A 20,419-nucleotide genomic window follows, 5' to 3' on the forward strand; every position below is an offset into this window, starting at 1 on the left:
AAGGCCCCGCCTCTCTCTGGCCTTGAGTCTGCAGCTGGGCTGGATAATCCCTGGGGTCCCTCCCTGTCAGGGGGCTGTGCCCTTTCACAGTGGCCTTCAGGAGTCAACAGCCTCAGGAAGTGATGTCAGGGTGAGGAGGTGGGAAGGTGAGGAGGGGTAGGGAGGCCCAGGAGTAAGAGGAGATATTTTGAGAGCAGGCATGTCCCCCCATGTCACTGTTGGACAATGGTCTGGGGCTGGGAGTGGAAAATCCTGATCTTGCTTGAGCTGAAAATAGCACAAGGCAACAGGATCAGGAACCTCACCCACCGGGCGGGTGGCCTGGGCACTGAGCTGCAGGCCAGATGTCCACACCAAGGGGGCCAGGCAGTCCAACTGGGGTCCCGAGGTGGGACCCTGGGCCTATCCCTGGGTTTCTTAGGGTCTCCATTCCCCACTCTCTGTCACAGATTAGGGGGTGAGTCAGCCACCCTGTGTCCCCTAGGTCCTGTGTCCTTAGAAATCTGCAGGCAGCTGGGTGAAGGAAGACTTCATGGGGCTTGGCCATAGTGTTGTCTCCATGTGCTGTGGTGTCCTGGGTTTTTGGGGTCTCCAGGGCAGCTGCTGGAGGGGTTGTTGGGCAAGATATGAAAAGAATGGGGACTAAGGGACCTTGGGCCCACGGTGTCCACAGTCCCACCCCCAACCACTGATGTACTCTCAAGAGTCCCCAAAATCATGATATAGAACCCCTGATTCTGGATCTAAGAAGGGCTAAGGGAGTCAGAGCCCAACATTTATACTCCTGGACAGCATAGCATCTTACCTGGGTAGGGTGTCCCTATACACTGGGGTGGGTTTCAGCCTGAACAGCAGCCAGTAGGAAAAAGACAGACTCAAACCTACAGGAAAGGTGCAAAGACAACCTGAAAGAGGTCATCACGAAAAAAGTTCTTAGGGACTCGGGTTACATTAACAGAAGTATAAGACCTAGAATGTGGGAGGTAAGCCTTTAACTCCATTCTGGGCAGGTCACCCACATTGTATCATGCAGAGTAATCATTTGGGTCATGGCTTGTGATGGGTCCCTGTCACATGAGGAGCTGAGAAGCTAGTCTCTAAATAGAGCAACCTTTGGGGGTGCCCCCTTTTGCCAAGGTGGAGTGGGAAGGGTGGAGAAGTCTTAGGAGGCTGGGAAAGTGAGACGAGGAAAGAGCCTTATCTCAAGTAGAGTGGGCCCTTAGGGAGGGAGGGAGTCCTTATCCTTGAGGTTAACTGTGAGGCCTGTCAGTTTTGCCCCGTCCCTGCCCAAAGGCTAGGGTCCCTGTCCAGCTGAGCTCCACAAATCTCTAGAGTGGTCCTGGCTGGACCCAGAACCTGTCACAGGTGAAACCCATCTCCCCCACACTAAGCCCTGACCCAACCGGAACACCAACCATTTTGCCATGTGGCTGGATTTTCCACGAAGGCAGAGGACTGGATAGAAGAGGAGTGAGTCTCTCCCACACTACTCAGTGCTGAGGGAACCACATGATCAGGGCAAGGGGGGAGCCCTGACTTGACCTCCTTGTGACCCAGCCCCCACCTCATTCCTGCTTTTAGCTTGGGCACCTGCTGCCCAGCCTGCTTCCAGTTCCTGCACACCCTGCTCTCCTGGCCCCATGTCTTGGCCCAGGATGCCACCCTGCACTTGGACATTTCCAATGAACTGCTTTCCCCAGAAACTATAGCTTGGGAGTCCACAGCCCCAACCACTCAACATTGTCTGGTGATGTGTTGGAACAATTTGTACTGTTTGCAAGAGGCAGTTGTTAAATTCTCAGGAATTCTGCAGAAGGTTGACATTATATTGGTAGCCTGAAATTGGCCATTGTAGGAATGTTTGTACCACGGCAATTGGCAATGCTACAAATAAGGGGTTCCCCTCACTCACCTGGAGGTCAGTTAAATGTTTTAACATTTACCAGTCCATGATTGCCATTAAGTCCTAAACTGGGGATCCCAAGAACTGGGACCCTACCTGACTCCTCTCTGTGCCAGTAGAGGTAGGTACAAAAGCCAGTTAGCTTTAAGGTGGGGGCTGACCTGGGGTCTAGAGAGGGGACACCTGATATGAGACCACCACGGAGGCAGCTAGTGGGAAGGCAGGTGGCTGATGAGAACAGGTTGGAGAAAGAAACCTAGTGTGCTTGGTGAGAGCTTCTCAGGCTGCATCCCCATCCTCCAACCACACAATAGGGCACAAGCGCAGCAGACAACAACACTTTTAGTATGAGTTACAGCCTCAAACTGGCTCCCAGCCCACAGGAGCCTCCGGATGGGTTTATGAATCAGTTTCCAGATGTTCATCTCTTGGGCTGCGGGTACTTCTCATTGCTTAGTCCACTGTGGCACGCAGACCTGCCCCAGTTCCCCTGTGGGAAGCTCTGGCTCAGTACTGGCTGCAACCAGGGTCCTCTAGTCAGCCTGGGACCCCACCATCCCAGGTAGCTCAGGCCCAGAGCCTCTGTGTGACGTTGGTGAGTCACTTGCCTCTCTTGGCCTGTTTCTCTATTTGACTTGGTTCAGCAGGGCTCTAGCCTAGGTCCCTTGGCAGGCACGGCCACCTATTTTTGTGGGTGAGTCAGGCCCGGAACCCTTTCGTTCTTGAAACCTTATTCCCCAATCGACACATACAAATGGTGATGGGGCTGAGGGGGACTGTTGAGCTCGCTGGACCACAGTGTCCGGAGCCCCTGCCGAGTGACAGAGTGTTGGGGTCACGGCTCCCTTGACCATCCAGCATGAGTCATGATGATCCATATCTGGGGAGACCACCTCATTTGAGCAAGTCATAGCCCCTACAGAGTCCCCCATACAAGCTTGCACAGGCCGGAGGGGTTTAGGCCTTACAGCCTGATGTCCTTAGTGTTCCCACCACCAGCCAACGGGGACTGCCTGCTGGAGTTCTCACTGCTGGCCGACCCGTCTTCTGCCTTGGGGTCAGTTCTATGAAACTTGCGCAGGTCCAGCCTGCGGCTAGCCTGGGCAGTAGGAGTGGGATTCGTGGTCCCGGGCTTGGAGTCCCGGGCAAAGCGCACAAGCCTCTGCCCAGCCAGGAAGTAGAGCACGGGGTCAAGGCAACTGTTGGCACTGGCCAGCGGCCGGGTGATCTTGTAAGCCATGTTGATGGCGTTGAGAGTGTGGCAGCTGAGGTCCAGCGAGCGGAAGGAGTAGTAGAGGGTTCGGGTGACGTGGAAAGGCAGGAAGCAGAGGGTGAAAACCGCCAGGACCACGGCGATGGTGCGCACGGACTTGCGCTTGGCGCGCGGCAGGCCGCCCGCGGTCCCGTAGGCCGGCTTGAGCAGCCGCCGCGCCATGAGCACGTAGCAGACCAGGATGGTGGCGAAGGGCACCACGAAGAGCAGGCCCAGCATGACTGAGGTGTAGACCAAGAAGTGGCTGAAGAGACTAGGGGCCGAGGTGTCGTGGCAGGTGATGCGGTTGCCGCGTGTGCTGGTGGTGACGAAATAGAGCACCGGCGCTTGGCAGGCCAGCACCAGCACCCACACGGCGGCTGCCACCCGCCGGGCGTAGCGCGCCCGGCCCCAGCGCAGCGAGCGCAGTGGGCGCAGGACCCCCAGGCAGCGGTGCACGCTGATGCAGGTGAGGAAGAGGATGCTGCAGTAAAGGTTGGTGTAGAAGAGGAACCGCACCAGCTTGCAGAGCACCGTGCTGAAGGGCCAGTGGTCGCCGCGGGCGTAGTAATAGACCAGCAGCGGCAGGGAGGCCGCGTACAGCGCGTCGGACACCGCCAGGTGGAACATGTAGGTGGTGGAGGCGTTCCATGTCTTGAGGCGGCAGAGGAAGATGTAGAGCACGGCGACGTTCAGACACAGCCCGAGCACGCACACCACGCCGTAGGACACAGGCAGCAGCACGTACTTGAAGTCCTCGTTGAAGCGGCACTTGTAGCCCAGCTCATCCCCATACCACGTGTCATTGCTGGTGCCGTTCCAGAGGCCCGGGCCTGCGGCCATTGCCCTAAAGGAAAGGGGGCGGGGTGGGGAGAACAGCCATCAGGGTTTTGTCCAGGGCTCATCGAAGTGGCCTGACACACCCACCTGACCAGGGATACGAGGGACCTCAAGTATTAAGCAGATTCCTTTGGTTAAGATCTGCTCAACCACGTTCAAGGCCTTCTGACCTGGCTCCCTGGACCCAGAGGACCCAGAACCTCAGAACCCTGGAACCTCCCAGAGGGCCCAGAACCTCAGAACCCTGGAACCTCAAAAATGCATGAGAATGCATGAGATCCATAAATATCAGGATCATATAAATCTACAACTTGAGAACAGATGTAGGCAAACTACACACTAAAGGTCAAATCCAGCCCAATAAAGCTTTATTGGAATATAGCGTATCCATCTGTTTACAAAGAACTGAACCGTTTCGACAAAGACCATCTGTTCTGCAAAATCTAAAATCCTTACCATCTGGCCTTTTACAAAAACAAAGTTTGGCAACTCTATTCTAGAACCTCAGGAGCACAGCATTCTAGATCTGGGATTCTGAACTCTAGAATCGGAGGATTCCAGAGGGTATGATTTCAGATTCATGGACAGGGGCCTTTGAGGTCTATGGGCTCCACCTCACACCCAGTGCCCCCTGCCTTCTGAAGCGTTTCTGGCCAACGGGCAGCCCATACCTTCCTGGGGGCATCAGAACATTCTTTCCTTTAGCTTATTCTTTGGCTCCCTAGGGAGGTTCTGGCCCGGTGCCTGCTATTTTGGTATTGAGGAAGTATTTCCAAGGGTCTTCCTCTTCAGTCACTCATTCATTCTCTCAGAAAATATTTTTTAGATACTTTCATGTTCTGGCACTTTCTGTATCTGCAAGCTGCTCTCTGGAGTGTGAGTCTACCAGATGGGACAGTGACACTCCTGAAGATTCCAGAGAAGTCTGGGGTGGGGATGGGAAGTTTGGGGACTTCATTTGTGAGTCAAATTCAGCTTCCTCCAGGCTTACCAAGCTTTCCTTCCACACTATCACTACCTTGAGGTTCCCCTACCTTGTCCCTAGTGGGTATATAACACACCCACAGGGCCTGACTGCCCAGTGAGCACCTGGAGAACAAGATATGCACCTTCCTCCTCTCCCATGTAACCAATAAGATCTCTCACTCATCTGGGAGGTAGGAGACAGATATCCCAGAATGGAGGGTGATGATGTGCCCAAAGGTCCCAGAAGGCGGGCTGGAAATCCTAGCAGGAGTCCCTGGTGGATAGTTTGGGACAAACACAAAGAATAACTTTCTAGCTCAGCCAGTGTGGCTCAGTGGTTGAGCATCAATCCATGAACCAAGAGGTCACTAGCTCAATTCCTGGTCAGGGCACATGCCCAGATTGTGGGCTTGATCCCCAGCAGGGGGTGCGCAGGAGGCAGCTGATGGATGATCCTCTCTCATCATTGATGTTTCTATCTCTCCCTCTCCCTTCCTCTCTCTAAAAATCAATAAAAACGTATTTTTAAAAAAGAATGATTTTCTAACAGTGAATGGGCAGAGGGGGCTGACTTTTTCAAGCCATATTACTCTATGTGCTTTATAAATGTCACCTCATTCCGTCCTTACAACATGCTTCTGGGAGCCAATAAAGAGACTGAGACACAAATCATTCAAGGTATTTGACCAAGGTCACAGGCTACAATTCCTATCTGGGAATCTGAAGGTGCTATCAGAGGGAGATAGTGAACTCTCTGCTATGGGGTTGTGCAAGCAGAGTCTTCAGGAAGGCTCGTGTCCTGCGTGTGGGGGTGTGTCTGGGAGGACACAGAGGGCAGATTGTGTGTGAGTCCTTCCTACCCTGATAATCTGGGGCTGTACAATTCCCTTCATGTTGGAAACTTGGGTCCTGAGAGGCTGGGACTTGGGGATTCTGTCAGGCCAGCGATTTCCACTCCTTTAGACCCTAAGCTTCATGCCCAGCCTGGCCTCTTAGCAGCAGTTCAAGGCCCTTGACGTTGAGGTTGGGGGGGCTGAGGGACACATAGGTGCCTCAGTTTCCCTTATTTCCCAATACTCCACTACCCCCCAACCCCAGAGCTTTCCTGTCTCCTGTTGTCAGCAAAGGTGCAACCAGGAGGAAGGGAGCCTATACTGGTGACCTCCCTCCCATGGTCATAGGTTCCTTCCTGAGGAGCCAGAGCAGATCCAGGGTGAGGAGGCAGGGAGAAGCCTTTGTGGTACCAAGTTGAGAGGGAGCAGGGATGGAGAGGCTCTGGAAGGGCTAAACCGCGGGGCTCCCTCTTGCCTGGGGCCTGGACTCAGGACCTGGCATTAGAGCATTTCCTGCCTCCCACCCCTGCTCCAAGCAGCCCACTGTCGCCTCCACCTTGCCGTTGGAGCCACTGCATCAGCCTCTCTGCCTCCAGCCTCGGTCCTCCCCAATCCAGAGGGGTCTTTGCAAAAGACAAAGTCATTCCCCTGCTTAAAGCCCTCCATGGCTCCTGCCTGCTGTCAGGAGAAAGCCTCTGCTGGCCTCACCAGCCTCAACCATCCTCTGTGACCTACAATTTCCTGAATGTGCCCAACATTTTTCCTCTCTCAGCCTTAGTTCATGTTGCTCCTTCAACCAGGAATCCACTCACACCTTTCATATCTACCTGTTGAAATTGCAACTCTTTATCCTTCAGAGCAGCAAGCCCCAGTGATAACAAAGAACCTGGCCTCTGGAGTCAGACCTCCTAATTCCACTTCTATAAAATGGGGTGATTATTGGAACCGCTGTGAGGATTAAGTGAGTAATCGGTATAAAATGTTTGGAGCAATGCTTGGCACACAGTAGGCATGCTGTGGTGTTATGAGCTTCAAGGCTCATCAGCTCAGATGTGGCTTTTCTCTTAAAATCTTTGGGATGCTCTCTCAGGCCACTGGTGGAGGAGCAACAGGTCTTGACTGAAGGTAGGTGAGTGTGGTGGGCCAGGGGAATGCTGATGAGCCCGAAGCTAGGGCCAGGCCTGGGACCTCTGAGGGGAGAGATCTGAGAGCTTTTTGGGAGAAAGGCTGGAGAGACTGGCCCAGAGGAAGTCTGGATGGAGCTGGGCAGGAGAGAGAGGCAGACAAGAGGCCCGGCTCAGGGGTTGGGAGGAGGAGCAGGAGAGGGGAGAGGAGGGATTCAGTGTCAGACATTGTAAGTGTGGGGAGCCCTGCAGGGGTATGGTGGGATATGGGCATGGGTGAAGGCTGGGGCCATCAGGTCTGACACTTTGGGAGATGGGCTGGGAGTTGCTGGCTCGCAGAAGCTGCAGAAGGAGTGTGGAGGCCCAAGCATGAGGCTGAGGGCCTGTAGAAGGGCCACCAGCTTGGGGTGTCCAGCCCTGCCACAGAATCTCAGTGACATCAGGCATTTCCTGCCCTCCTGAGACTCAGACCTCTCACGGGCCGAATTCCCTGGCCTTGGAGAACTGCGGCCATAAAACCTCCCTCATGAGATCCTCTTCCCACTGGAGGTAGGGAGAGTGGTCCCTCCAGGACACCCCATCCCACCTCTGCACTGCTGCTTTAGCTCCAGCCCCAAGGCAGGTGTCTCCTCAGAGTCGGGCCAACATCCCATTGCTCTGCACAATGCTCTTGCTAATCACTTGTGGTGGAATCTCTGACACTAATGAGAGGGGTGGAGACTTCCTTAAGTTTCCAGTGAACCTAGGGAGCTGCCTTTTCCACCTGCTCTAAGATATCCCGGCCTCCTCCCTCCCGGGCCAGCTGGGGATTCCATTGCCATGGCCCCCATCCAGACTGACTCTGCCCACCCCCTCCCTCCGCAGGCTGGCTCACCAGCCTGTGATTACACCTTTCCTGCCTCCCCAGCCTTTGCTTACGGAGATAGCCAAGTCCCCAGCCCTGTCTTCAGCCTTTTCTGACCTCCGGTGCCCTTGGGGCCTCACTCCCTGCTCTCTTGGGACTGGCTTCTGCCTAACTTTGTCTAACACCACTCACCAGTCCCTCCGTGTCCAGTTCTGGCTGGCCCTGCCCTGAAGAGCTCCTAGTCTGGAGGGTGCTATGAGCCGTGCAAGTGCCCTACCAGGCTTCCTTGCCTTTGTGCGTGCTGTTCTTTCTGTCTGGAAACCCACCCACATTGCACTCCATCCTGCCCATCCCTCAAGGTTCTTTTCAAATGTCACCCCATCTCTGAAGCTGTCCTCCTAACACTACCCCCAGGCATTCCTCATAGCCTGTTAGCAATTTGTCCATCCACCTTCTACCACAACACATTCCAGGTACTCCCAGAGGACTGGGACTATCTGATTCTTTTCTCTGTCCCTATCCAGCAAGAGGCCTGATTTAACACGTTAAGCGCCCAGCCTGTTTTGTCTTCCGGACAGAAAGTATAGTGTCAGTCACCGGTGACTGACATGGGGCTTAACGTGTTAAAGCAGGTATAACATGAATGAGATAATGAATGAATGAATGAATGAATGAATGATTCAAGCACAAAAGGCTATGGGAGCCCAGAGGAGGATGACTCTCCTTTCCCTTATTCCTCTGAGAGCCCCAGAGGACAACGGCACTTAAAGATTTCTTGGCTGCTGACCCTGGGTGGCCAGGAGTCAACCCAGCTCTCCTGGGGCCCAGCCCACCTAAGGTTCCTGGACTGTCTCTCTTCCAAGAGGTGCAGAGAAGGCCCTGCCCTTCTCTGGACAGAGGGAGGGTAACTGGACCCAGATATTCTGGAGATGGGTCAGCGTCTGAGCTAACCACATTCTTCTATTTCATCCACCTCTGGCTCAGATCCTAGGCCCGCCCGGGTCAGGAGCTCCTGACCCCGGAGCCCCATCCCCTCACTTTGTAAAGGTCAAGCCTGGGATGAGCAGCCTCCACACAGCATCTCAGTTTTATTCCCCACCCTCATTCCTCAGCAGATACTGCCACTGAGCTCTTTGTTCAAGGTCACACTGCCAGGAACTGGAAAAATTGGGCTTAATACCCAGGGCTCTTCTGGCTCCAAAGCCTGCATTTATCACAGCCTGGGATGAGGGAGCAGGGCAGGGATCCCTTTGATCTACCCCCGGTTCAGTGTATACACACATGCACACACCTGCCCCAAACTCCAGTGGACCCCGCCCTCGCACGTTCGTACCTGACCAGCCCCTGCTCTCGCTGTCAGGATGCTCAGTGCCCGCTCAGGTTCCTCACTCATGAATGCACAGGCTTGGACAGGGCTGCAGGGAACTCTGCAGGAAACAGGAAAAACAGGTCCCCCGCCTGGGGCCGCACCCAGCTTCCAGCATTTCTCAGGGTAGGCAGTGTTGTGGGCTCCTGAGACACAGGGAGGTGGAGACAGTGTGGGCTCTGGATCATGGGAAGCCAGCCAGGCCAAACCCTCCCGGGGCCACCTGCTCTGCTCCAACCTTGGCCTGAAAGAGGCAGAGAGGTGACCTGGTGTGCTGGTCCCAGTAGGGGTCTCCTCTACCCACCAGCCATCCACTCTCAGCTTACAGGCTCCAGGCATGGCTGTTCCTGGCCTCCTTCCCCAGGAGCCCCCTTTCACAGGAAGGTGGCTCTGCCAGAGAAGGTCTCCCCGTGTCCTGCAGAGCTGAGCTGAGCCTCTGAAGCCCCTTTCCTTGATTTTGGCTCTGTGCTTCAGCCCCACAACAGGAAATAGTCAATACCCTCCTTGCCCGGTATACACTTGACAGTACTTCAGCCAGCCCAGTTTTGCTCAAGCTGAGTCTCTATCTGGAATATCCCTTTTCCCTCTAATCATTCCTCCATAGGCGTTGTAAACACACATGGACATTCACAGGCATGGACACACCTAGATACACAGCTACACAGAGGTGTATACAATCACACTGAGATGGACACGAAGTGCACACACACAGTCCTAGTCAGAGCCTGAAATAGCCTTTAGAAATCAGTGTGCCAAACTCCCATTTGACAGAAGACATTGAGACTCAAGGCCTCACAGTAAGTCAGCGATGCAGGCAAGATCAGAAGCCAGGCCTTCTGGGCTCTGGCCCTGGTTTTTGTCTTGCCTGGGATTCCCTCACACACACCAGGCACAGGGCTGCAGTGAGGGTGTGGTTACCTAGTAGACACTCTGTGTGGACAGGTCCCAGCATCCATCAGAATCTCAGACACATCACAGGGGGGAAAGAACATCCCTTTTCTGTCGCTTTCATTTCTCCATAATGGGGAAGTGGGGCTCGAGATAGCCAAGGCCAGGTCCCCAGGCTGGGGTGCAGCACGAGCGTGGCGGAAAGTGGAGAGAGGAGATGGGAGGCTGCAGGAATAGGACGGGAGTAAAGGCGCTGGGAAATAATCCTGGGCACTGTGTTCCTAGTGGGCCCTGTCCCAGGATCCCCAGGCTGACCTGGGCCAGTGGGCAGGTAGCTATGTGTCAATCTGCTCTGGAGTCTAGTGACAAGATGAAAGAACTTCACCTTTTCACCCGACTCCGCCCAGGGTCACACCCTGTCTTCTCAGGCGAGGCCTTCACTCAACAGACTAAGGTGGAGCACAACTCTTTCTCAAAGCCACCCTCCGATTTCTGAGAAGGGTCTCCACCATCCATCTTTCCAGGCTTCAAACCTCTAATATGCCCTTGACAACCTCTCTCTGTCCCACCCATGTGAAAACCATCACTCACCCGCTCCTGTCAGTTCAACCAGTACAGTGACTCAGGGATGGCATTTCCCCCACCTCCTGGCCTTAGGCCTGCATTTCTCCTCCACATGGTACCAACCCCCTCTCTGGTCCCCTTGCCTCTACTCCTGCCCTCCTGGCCATCTTTTGTATGGCAGTCACAGATCTTAAAACATGAACCTGACCATACTGTGGAGCTCAGAACCCTTCCATGGCTCCCTATTACCCTGACTATGTCCAAGCGCCTGAGCCTGACACTCCAGGCCCTGCCAACCCTCCAGACCAGTGGTCGCCAACTGGTGGTCTGCGGACCACTGGTGGTCCGTGAGGTCCAAAAGGTTGGCGACCGCTGCTCCAGACAGCCCACCCTCTCTGCCTCCGCCCTCATCTTCCTGTGCCAAGCACAGCAGAAGCAGTCTCATGGTCGATCTTTGCTCAGGAACACATCCCTTAACTTCTAACAGTAATATAACCAGAGAGGAGTGCTTTCTCTGCCAAGTTCCATCTTTGGTGGCCTCACAGATCCCTTCTCATTTCACTCCGAGGAGCTTAGAGAAGCAAAACAACCTCTCCAAGGTCACAAAGCTAGCAAATGGCCGAGCAGCCTGGTCTGTCTGACTTGAGGAGCTGTGCCCCTGACCACCACCTCCTTCCCTCCAAGGCCTAGGTTCTCCCCTCCAGGAAGCTCCCTGACTAGCCCTCAGTGAGCCCATGGCTCTGCTTTCCTGGTCGGTTCTCCACCACAGGGAATGCCCTACAGGCAGGGCCCAGGATCTACTCTTCCTGGCACTTTCTAGGTGTGAAGCAGCCATGATGGTTTTTGTACCCATCTCACAATAACTAAGGCCAGAAAGTGCCAAGCCAAACATGCGGAATACCTGCCCCACTGACTTGGCTCTGCCTCTACCCACCCTGGGTCCCAGGCCAGTGCGCCCAAGGCCGGGAGGAAGGGCTGGGCAGATCCCAGGCCAGCTGAGGAATTTCCAGGGTGGTTAGAAGACATTCCAGCTCTTCCACTAGGGTGGCTGTGGAATGTACCCGCTCACCCACCCACCTAGCTGGCCCTGTCCAGACTGGAAGGGGATTGTGACCCATCACCATTCGGGAAACCTCTGCTGCCTGCTTCTGCTGTGAAGGGAAGCAGAAGACCTGGGCCTGGAATATCATCGAGGGACAGGGGAGGGCCCCAGGCAGGTGGAAAATCCCAGTTCTGTCATTCTCAGCTGTGGGACCTGGACAAGTCTCCTCTCCACAACTGAAGTCTCAATCCTTTGCCATCTAAGAACAGTATCTTAGGAAGACAAGAGGGGCAGGAAACCCACAGGAATTTGGGGCACAGTAGCAAGGTCACAGATCAAGTTTCCCACACTGACGGCCACCCTCAGGGCCCCCCAGCAGGAACTTGATCCCACCACATTTCTTCACCCACTCACCCTTTTACAGAGGTTGTCACGTTGATGCCTGTCCCTGTATAAGGCTCTTGGGATTCTAAGGTGGGTCACTGTCAAGGTTGGCGAAGAAGGGGTAGGTAGCACATGGGAGAAGACCCAGAAATAGGTAATGACAACTCAGGGTGATTGGGGCTGAAGAAAGCAGAGGCAACAGGGCTAAACCAGACAAGAGGACCCCTAATGGGAATGGGGAGGTGGTCAAGGAAGGCTTCCTGGAGGAGAGGACGCTTGACCTGTATTTTGGAAGGGGTCAGGTGAGCGAAGAGAGAAGAAAAGCAGAGTGAGCAAAAACCAGGGCAATAGATCACACAGTATGTTTGGGGAACTGTTAGTCATCCCTGTGGATTGAGGGGAGAAGAGAGGACAAGGCTGGGTTAAAAGACAGGGAGCATCTTGGAAGTCATTCTCTGTCCCCTCCCAAATCTAACCCACAGAGCTGAAGGCCAGTGGGCCCCAGCCTTGCCTGGAGTGCTTTCTACACCAGAAGCACTGGACTCATGTGGGGAAGTAGCTGAGGGGGTAACCTCAGATGTTATCGACAGGTGCAGTTGCAAAGTAAAACCTCTGCAGCCTCTCCAGGAAGCCCTTGTGCTCTGCAGCCCCCCTGGAGGCACTCTCCCTCTTGGGAGCCCTTAGAATCTTGGCTGTGGGAGCCACATGTTGGGGTTGAGCTCAGAGCCTCTGCGTGTGTGGGTCTCAGAGCAGCCTGTCTGGTCCTCCCACCTCAGATCAGGTAACTGAGACTCCTTAAGAGTAAGGGCCTTCCTCAAGGTCTGGTGTTCTAATTCTAGTATTTTCAGTGTGGAGTTGAGCACCTCCACCCTCACCCCAGGGCAGGACTCCAAACTACCTGTCCTACTACCCCTGGCCTGGCACGGTCCAGCCCAGCCCCACCCAGCACAGGCTATAGAGATGCACTGCTAAGCTGAACTAGTTCAGAACCACAAGGCCCTGGACTTCACATCAACCTATCACAATCCAGATGCCTCCAGCCAGACTCAAGAGGCAAGAACCCTGGGTTCAGGCTCCAGCTTGGAACTGCCCATGCTGTGCAATCTCGGTCAAATTGTTTCCCTCTCTGAGCCTTGTGTTCTTCAGTGGTCAATTGGGGACAGTCACCACTACACAAGACAGCTCACGAGGAATGACAGGTGGGTGCTCCACGAGGCTAGCAAATCATGCTCTGTCCTGCTGTGAAGGCTGCATCTCCTGTCATGGCAGAGACACTGAAACACTTCTCAGCAGGGGGCCTCCTAGGTGATCCAGCAGAGGGGCCGTGGTCAGGACAGTCAGGGAAAGTTCCTGGAAAGGGGTGTGATCAGGTATGAAGAGAAACAGAAAGAGTCCAGATTGGAAGGAAAAAGGGAGAATCGAGGACCCAAAGAAGAAAAAGGGACAAAGCTGTAGAATGGGATACAAGTGAGTCTGTGATTCTGAGACTGTCTCACTCTGAGTGCTTCCAGGATTCTGGGTTCATTGGTACTTACAGTCCAATTGCAAGAGTCTCTGGTTCTTGGAGTAAATGCTAAATGTTTCTTTAATTCTGTTACTTGTTTCTCTTGAGATTCTCAGAACCGCAACAGTCTGGACCCTCAGAACAACATAATTATGAGTCATTTTCCCAGGAGCCAAAGTCTCAGCAAACACCTGCCAATGCCCCCATGGGCCTGACCTCAGAGGGACCCTACAAATTCAGACTCAGATCCGACTCAGTCAAGCCCTTGAAGAGCTCCAGTCTGAATGGGAAGAAAGCCACAGACATGGATCAAGTCTACTTGGGTGATCAAGTCATGACCAAAGGAAGCCCAGAGGCCATGGAGCTCATAGAACCCCTCATGAGCCTGGTAAGGTGGCCAGGAAGAGCTTCCCAGAGGAGGGGTCATTTGAGCTGGGTCCTGATAGATGATTAGGAGTGTGTTAGGTGGATACAGACCTAGGAGAGCATTGAAGGCAGAAGGAAGAGCAGGTACAAAGACTCAGTGGTGTGATAGTGTGGACTGTTTGCCTAAAGCCAGGGGTCAAGTGAGGCTGGAGTGGAGGGACAGGTGGCACAGAATGTGTATGTGTGAGGGGGAGGGCGGCAGGACTCACATGGAATGCCAGGCTGAAGAACTTGGCCTCTATCCTGAGGACAATGGGAAGCCATGGCAGGGCTTAAGCAGGGAAGGACATGACATGGTCTGATTGACTTTTGTAGAGATAGTGCCACATGGAAGGTGGTTAGGATGGGGGAGACTCCCCCAAGGCAGGGAGAGAGGGGAGGGTCATGTGGGCCCCAAGAAGCCTGAGGGAGGCCCTTCTCCCATGCTCCAGGGCCCAGGCAGTGTCATTGTCAATACAGTAACAGTGACAGGGTACCAGGATAGAGGGCCGAGGAGGAAGTAGTTGCCCAAAAGGGCCCAGGCTGCCCACTCTCACAGCAGGAACTCTGGTTATTCATCCCAAAGCAGAAATGACTCAGGGCTAAGATATGCTGAGGTGAGGGAGTGGAGGAACTCCTCTGCTCAGGAACCAACTGTAGCTCTCCATGGAGCAAGGCCCTCCTCTTCCACTATACGCCCACTTTCACCTGGTCATTCATTTCCCAAACACTTACTGGCATCTCTTTTAGCCCAACCTGTGTTGCGTGATGTGGACATAGAGAGAAAGCAGGCCTGGCCTGGCCAAGTGCTGCAACTGATCTCTCAGATGAGTACAGAGGTCAGGATGGGCCCCCACACCGGCCTCCCCACCGTCAGGCCTGAACGGCTGGGAGGCCAGGCCTGAGAACACAAAGGCAGCCCAAGAAGATGTAGGCCAACGGGCAGGCTAGACAGGTCCACAGAAGGCAGTTCAGGGAGAGGAACGATTTCATTAGGGCACCTCTATCTCCTCTCACCAGATCAACAAGGCTTCCCTAGTCCTGAGGGCAGGCCTGAATGGGCATTAGATTATCAGCAACTGGGTAATCAGGCCGCAGCACGACCTAAAGACAGGTTTTCAGGGCATGATTCAAACTTCCTTCAGCCAGAAAGCCGGAGGGCTGGGCTGCATCTAGATGGGGCTTCTGTCTTGAATGGGGAGATCTAAGCTGGGGCAGGTAGGCAGGAGCCCAGCTTTTACCTTGGCATTGTGACCTTGTTTCCTGAGCCCGTATTTGCTCATTTGCAAAATGGAGATAGTAATTCCTCCCTAACAGGGGTGGTGGAGGGACATTTATAAATTAGTGAGCCTAGTGAGCAGAGGTGGCACAGGCAGAGGAGGGCAGTCAACAGTTAAAATTCCCTAAACAGTTAACGTGATCCCTTGCTATTGCACCTATTTTCTGTTATTGTCTTCAAAATGCCTTTCCGTCTGTGAGTATCACACTTCTTCCCTGTGCATTGCAGCTTACAAAGCCCTTTCTTGACCACTATCTTAAGAATCCTCACAGCATCCTAGCATTTGAAGAGGTAAGGATCATTGGCAGCCATTTATGAGGGTCTCCCACTACGATCCTCCAACCCATTTGGCCAGACCTCAAGACAGCCCAAGGCAGGAAAGAGAGAAGAGTGACAAGCAGTCCATGCCAGGGCCTCCCCACGCACAAATTCTCAGCACAGGGCCTTACCGGTTCTAGCCTCCTTTTCGAGGCTGGCGAGGTAGGAATTGCCCCAAGGTCACCCGGCAAACTGGGGGCAGAGCTGGGATGTGATCGATCACTCACTGGTCCCCTGGCTCCCTAAGGGGGAGGGAAAGTCCTAAGTGTCCTCAAATTCCTCAGCAGAAGCATCTGAGGGGTCAGGGAAGTGTTTAAACAAGGGGGTAAGGGCTCATAGTTGAAACAACGCCTGGATGATTCTGGTATCAATATCACAAATGCCCTGACCTCCATGCACTTAGCACTACTCAATCCATTCTCCACCCTGCAGCCAGAGAGCTTTCTGAAATGTGCTCTGAACATGAATCTCTCCTGCTCATAAACCTTCCATGGCTCCCTATAGCCTTCAGATGAAATCCAAGTTTTCAGCCTGTTTACTCTGGGTCCAGTAGTGCCCCAGGACACACTGTTCTGATATCCTGTGCCACCCACTCCGATGACCTAGTTCTGGTTTCCCCTTCTTTGTAATGACATAGAGCTCCACTGTAGAAGGCCTTCATTGGAGAAGCTGGGGACAGGGCAGAGGATAGGCGCTGCTGTTGCTTTCTCAGTTCAGTTCAGCCCTGTGCAGGGTGCTGGCAGCACAGAAATAAGCCCCAGTTCCTGCCCTCCATGGGGCCTCAGACCTGGGGATTGGAAAGGAGACAGACAGAGGCCATGATAGTCCAAGTGAGAGCAGGGCTGTCAGCACTGGGACTGCAAGATCCCAGAAGAACCTATACTAACTGGGGGATCAAGGAGGGCTTCCCAGAGGAGGAGACATCTGAACTGGGCCAAACTGAGGAAGAGGAGAGGAGGGAGGCATTTCAAGCAGTGAGCTGAGCATACACAGTGATCCAGAGGCAAGGAACTGCCCAGTATGTGTAGCAGACTCCATGCAGTTACTAGCGGGTGAAAAGTCAGGTGGGAGAGGGGGCTAGAGAGGCTGGCAAGGATCGGTTCTTGGAGGCCTTGTGTCCCAGGCTGAGGGGTTCGGGCTGGGTCCTGTGGAAGTTTAGCTCAGAGAACTGTTGGGATTTGGGTTTCAGGAAGTTCCCTCTAGGTCCTAGAGCAGTGATGGCGAACCTATGACACGCGTGTCAGAGGTGACACTCGAACTCATATTTTTGGGTGATGTTTCTTTGTTAAATGGCATTTAAATATATAAAATCAATATCAAAAATATAAGTCTTTGTTTTACTATGGTTGCAAAGATCAAAAAATTTCTATATGTGACACGGCACCAGAGTTAAGTTAGGGTTTTTCAAAATGCTGACACGCCGAGCTCAAAGGGTTCGCCATCACTGTCCTAGAGTCTAGGAACTGATCCCACCCCCAAGCTGTGATCCTGTCCAAGAAGACATTGGTGCTGAACGGGACCCACACACCAGCTCCTCCAGAGCCCTCCAGTTCCCCATCATTGTTATTTCCCTTTTGCAGGTGAGCCCATGAGGCTCGGAGTGGGAACATGCCTTGCCCAGGTCACACAGCGGCTAAGGCAGGATAGGAATAGAGATCTCTGATTCTCGGGGAGCTTTTGTGGGCTCTGTCTGCTCAAAGAATCTCCTTCCCAACCACTCCTACCCACTGAGATAACTGAGACTTTACTGGGGCCTCACCCTGGCCCTCAAAAGCTCCCCATTATCCCAGCCAAGATCCAAAACACACCGGGTACCTAAGGTTGTGGCCCCAAGGATATGGAAAGGAACAGTTCTAGCCCCTAGCCCACAGCAGGGCTTGGCCCTTACGTCTGGCTCCAAGGGTCCCAAACCTGCACCCTGGTTGGGGAGTGGAGGGAGGGCACTGCCTTTTCCCAGACAGACCCTTCCTGCAGCACCCCCGGCCAGATTAACAGTCCCCTGACAGCGGCTTAACTGTCCTTTCAGGCCACTGCCCCAATCACCCATACCCCCCCCCCCCAACCCAAGTCCTACCGACGCCCAGGCGGGGGCGGGCCACCCAGAGTGCCCCGGAATGAGCCGGCCTCTACGGGTTCGTGGGTCTCCAGCCGCCACCCGGGCGCCCACTCCAGAGCGCGCGTGTACACACACACACACACACACACACACACACACACACACACACACAAGTTCTACAAGTTCACCTATTGACATGCAGGGGCGCACGCTCTCACTCACCAACACACAGACGCTCCCAAATACGAGGACGCACACTCACGGGGTGTCCGTCCACATTCCCCGTGATCAGTGCTCCAGTGGACACGGAGTTCGACTCCCGACCGCCAGCGCGCTCACACCGGCTCCCAGCCGAGCCGCACTCGGACGGCCAGGCAGGCGCGCGGCTCTGCGTTCCAAGCGCTCCGTCCGCATCGCCGCCTCCCGGCCGCACCCGCCTCCCGCTCCCGCCTCCGGCCCCTCCAGGCGGCCCGCCCCTCACCTCCGCAGGTGCTGGTCCGCCAGCCGCGGGGCGGCCACCGCTCCCGGGTGCCCGCGCCCGCGTCCTGCCGCCGCTGCCGCAGGGACCCACGTGCCGGGAGGCCCCACCCGCCCCGAGTGGCTCCAGCACCGGCTGGGTCAGGCGGGGGCGAACGGACTCTGGACAGACTCTGGAACCGCCCCGCCCCGTCCTGACTGACACCCAGCCACCGGCTTAGGGACGCCGCCGAGCGATTCGGCTGGGCTGCGGGGTCAACGCATCTGCCACGGGTGCTGCGCGGGGAGGGGAGGGGCGGGCGGCCACAGTCCTGCTGCCTGGCTGAGGTTGTCAGCGACGCTAAAGTTTTGCAAAGTTTGTCTAGTGCGTGTGTGGCTCCTGTCGCTGCCCACCGCGAGACCTGGCCAAGACCCTGTGCCCTCTCCTCCCGGACCTGCTTAGAGCACCACACAGAGAGCTCTCCTCCCTGGCGTGAGGCCCAGCCGGGGAGGCGAGGTGGGCGCTCCTCGCGGCCTCAGGGAGGGAATCCCGGCATCCAGGGTCCTGCTAGTCTCCAGCTCCAGAGAGGAGGGCGGGAGCCTCCTCTATGCTCCCTTTGCTTAATCTCGTTCAGAGTCATTAGAAAGATCAATCCAAGGACTTGTATGCATGCATATAAGCCTAACTAATGGACACAGACAACAGGGGGGTGAGGGCATGAGTTGGGGAGGTGGTGGTGGTTATGGTGGGATAAGGACATATATGTAATACCTTAATCAATAAAGAAATTTCCTGAACACCCCCATCTTTTTGGTCCCCCATCTTTGAGCTGCTTCCCATGAGCTGCCTTCTCAGACTACTCCAGCCAAACACGCATCACTCCCTGCTCTGCCCTTAACCCTACTCTGATGCTTTCCGAGGATCAAGGACCCTTTCCTCCACTGTGATTTCCGGGAGAGGCGGGACCAGGTATGCCTCCTCCTGCTGCGGTCCCAGCAGTCCCAGGAATTGCTGAGCATGCGACTGGATGAATGAATGAGTAATGAATGCCCCCCCCCCCCCCACACACACACTCATTCTGATCTAGGTGCCAGGACAGTAGGCTGTGGCTCAGCTTTAGCACCAACTCTGGAAGGCCTTGACCCTGTTCCAGTCCCTCTCAGGGCCCACTTCTTTGTGAAATAGAAGCAATCACACTCACCCTCCTGCCAACAAGTGTCCATCCGTTGGGGCTTTGGACGGTCAGGGTCTGGACAAGTGCACAGTCGTCCTTTCTGTAGCCTAGGAGCTTGCTCAGGGCCCCGGGGCCATGGGTCCTGCCGGGTTCCACATCAGCTGACGGGCACCTGGGTGCAGGCCCCAGGAGGTGCCCAGGAAGGGTGCTGGCTGAAGCTGTGCCAAGAGCAGGAGTGGAATGGACACACCGCCCTGTGCAGCTGAGCCGCCTCTGCAGTCCTCGGAGTCCTACGCCTGGAAGACACAAAGGCCTCTTGTCCAGCCTTCTCCTCCTCCTCCTATTGTCCAAGCTGATCCACGCAGCTTTTAGGGAACTAGGAGTCCCTGTGGCCCCTATTGATGGAGCCTGGGCCTTTGGGTCCCAGTGTGGGGAAGTCTCCCTGGGCACTGGAGGCCCAATCAACCCCCCTCTGTTTTCTCCCTTCAGATTTCTACTGTAACTGCTATTTAGGCCGAGAGAAAAAAATTCCTCCGATACCACATTGTGGACCCAGGACTCTGCTCAGCCTCCAGCTGATTGGAGAGTGGAGAGCCCAGGGTCCTGCTCCTGCTCTGGTTCCTCTGTTACTTTATAGTCAAAGAAGCTGCATCCCTGAGACACGCTGTGTCTGAGCTACCACAACAGGAGACTTAGTGAGGCCTGAGGAGCAGAGGAAAGGGACTTGGCCTGGAACCCCACGGCCTTAACTTCAGGTTAGAGTCTCTTCTGTGAGCCTCAGTTTCCTCTTCTGCAAATGGTAATAATAACTCATTTCTCACTGCCCATCTAACGTTCTTTTTTCAGGGTTTCTTCCATTGTCCTGAGCTGCCTGGGTTCGAGGGTTAATATTCCTTCTAATGAGGGGCGGAAAGTCTGTCTCCGGACAACTTCCCCAGACACTTGACCTGGGCTTTGGAGATCAGGTCCGGGCTCCAAACCCTTCACGGAGTTCCCCTTACCTGGGGCTGCCTGAGGAGCCCCCATCCCACTTCAACCTGAGTGAGCCCCTTTGCTTTTATCTTTGCATTTATTTATACTTTCTGGTAAGAGCTTGTTGAAAAAATATAGGACTTTTCATAGCTAAAAGATTTTAGACCCATTGACCCAACCAGGAAATCGGGGCCCAGTGAGCCCCACAGTGAACCCAAACAAGGCCCCGTCTGGAAGGGTAGGCTAAC

General features: G+C 54.7%; 1 protein-coding gene across 12 annotated transcripts; it reads right to left on the bottom strand.

Moving 5' to 3' along the window:
• Positions 1–2,228: 2,228 nt before the first annotated feature.
• On the bottom strand, positions 2,229–19,449 carry P2RY2 (purinergic receptor P2Y2). 12 transcript variants are annotated; one of them, XM_059708528.1, is made up of 4 exons: positions 17,791–17,993; positions 15,644–15,754; positions 9,096–9,274; positions 2,229–4,002 (listed from the first exon to the last, which is right to left on the bottom strand). In XM_059708528.1, exon 4 carries the CDS (start codon positions 3,996–3,998, stop codon positions 2,868–2,870), a length of 1,131 nt encoding a protein of 376 aa, XP_059564511.1. In that variant the 5' UTR covers positions 3,999–4,002; positions 9,096–9,274; positions 15,644–15,754; positions 17,791–17,993; the 3' UTR covers positions 2,229–2,867. The 12 variants fall into 12 exon arrangements, with proteins under 12 accessions (XP_059564511.1, XP_059564512.1, XP_059564510.1 ...); XM_059708529.1 differs by lacking the exons at positions 15,644–15,754; positions 17,791–17,993 and adding an exon at positions 19,227–19,445; XM_059708527.1 differs by lacking the exons at positions 15,644–15,754; positions 17,791–17,993 and adding an exon at positions 19,227–19,445 and having other exon boundaries at positions 9,096–9,372.
• Positions 19,450–20,419: the final 970 nt, after the last annotated feature.

Source organism: Myotis daubentonii, chromosome 9 (genome assembly GCF_963259705.1).
Source record: "Myotis daubentonii chromosome 9, mMyoDau2.1, whole genome shotgun sequence".
NCBI classification, from domain to species: Eukaryota; Metazoa; Chordata; class Mammalia; order Chiroptera; family Vespertilionidae; genus Myotis; species Myotis daubentonii.

What these genes read in the sequence shown, in the direction of transcription:
- P2RY2 (XM_059708533.1), bottom strand. Translation starts at nt 3,998, where the DNA reads ATGGCCGCAGGCCCGGGCCTCTGGAACGGCACCAGCAATGACACGTGG.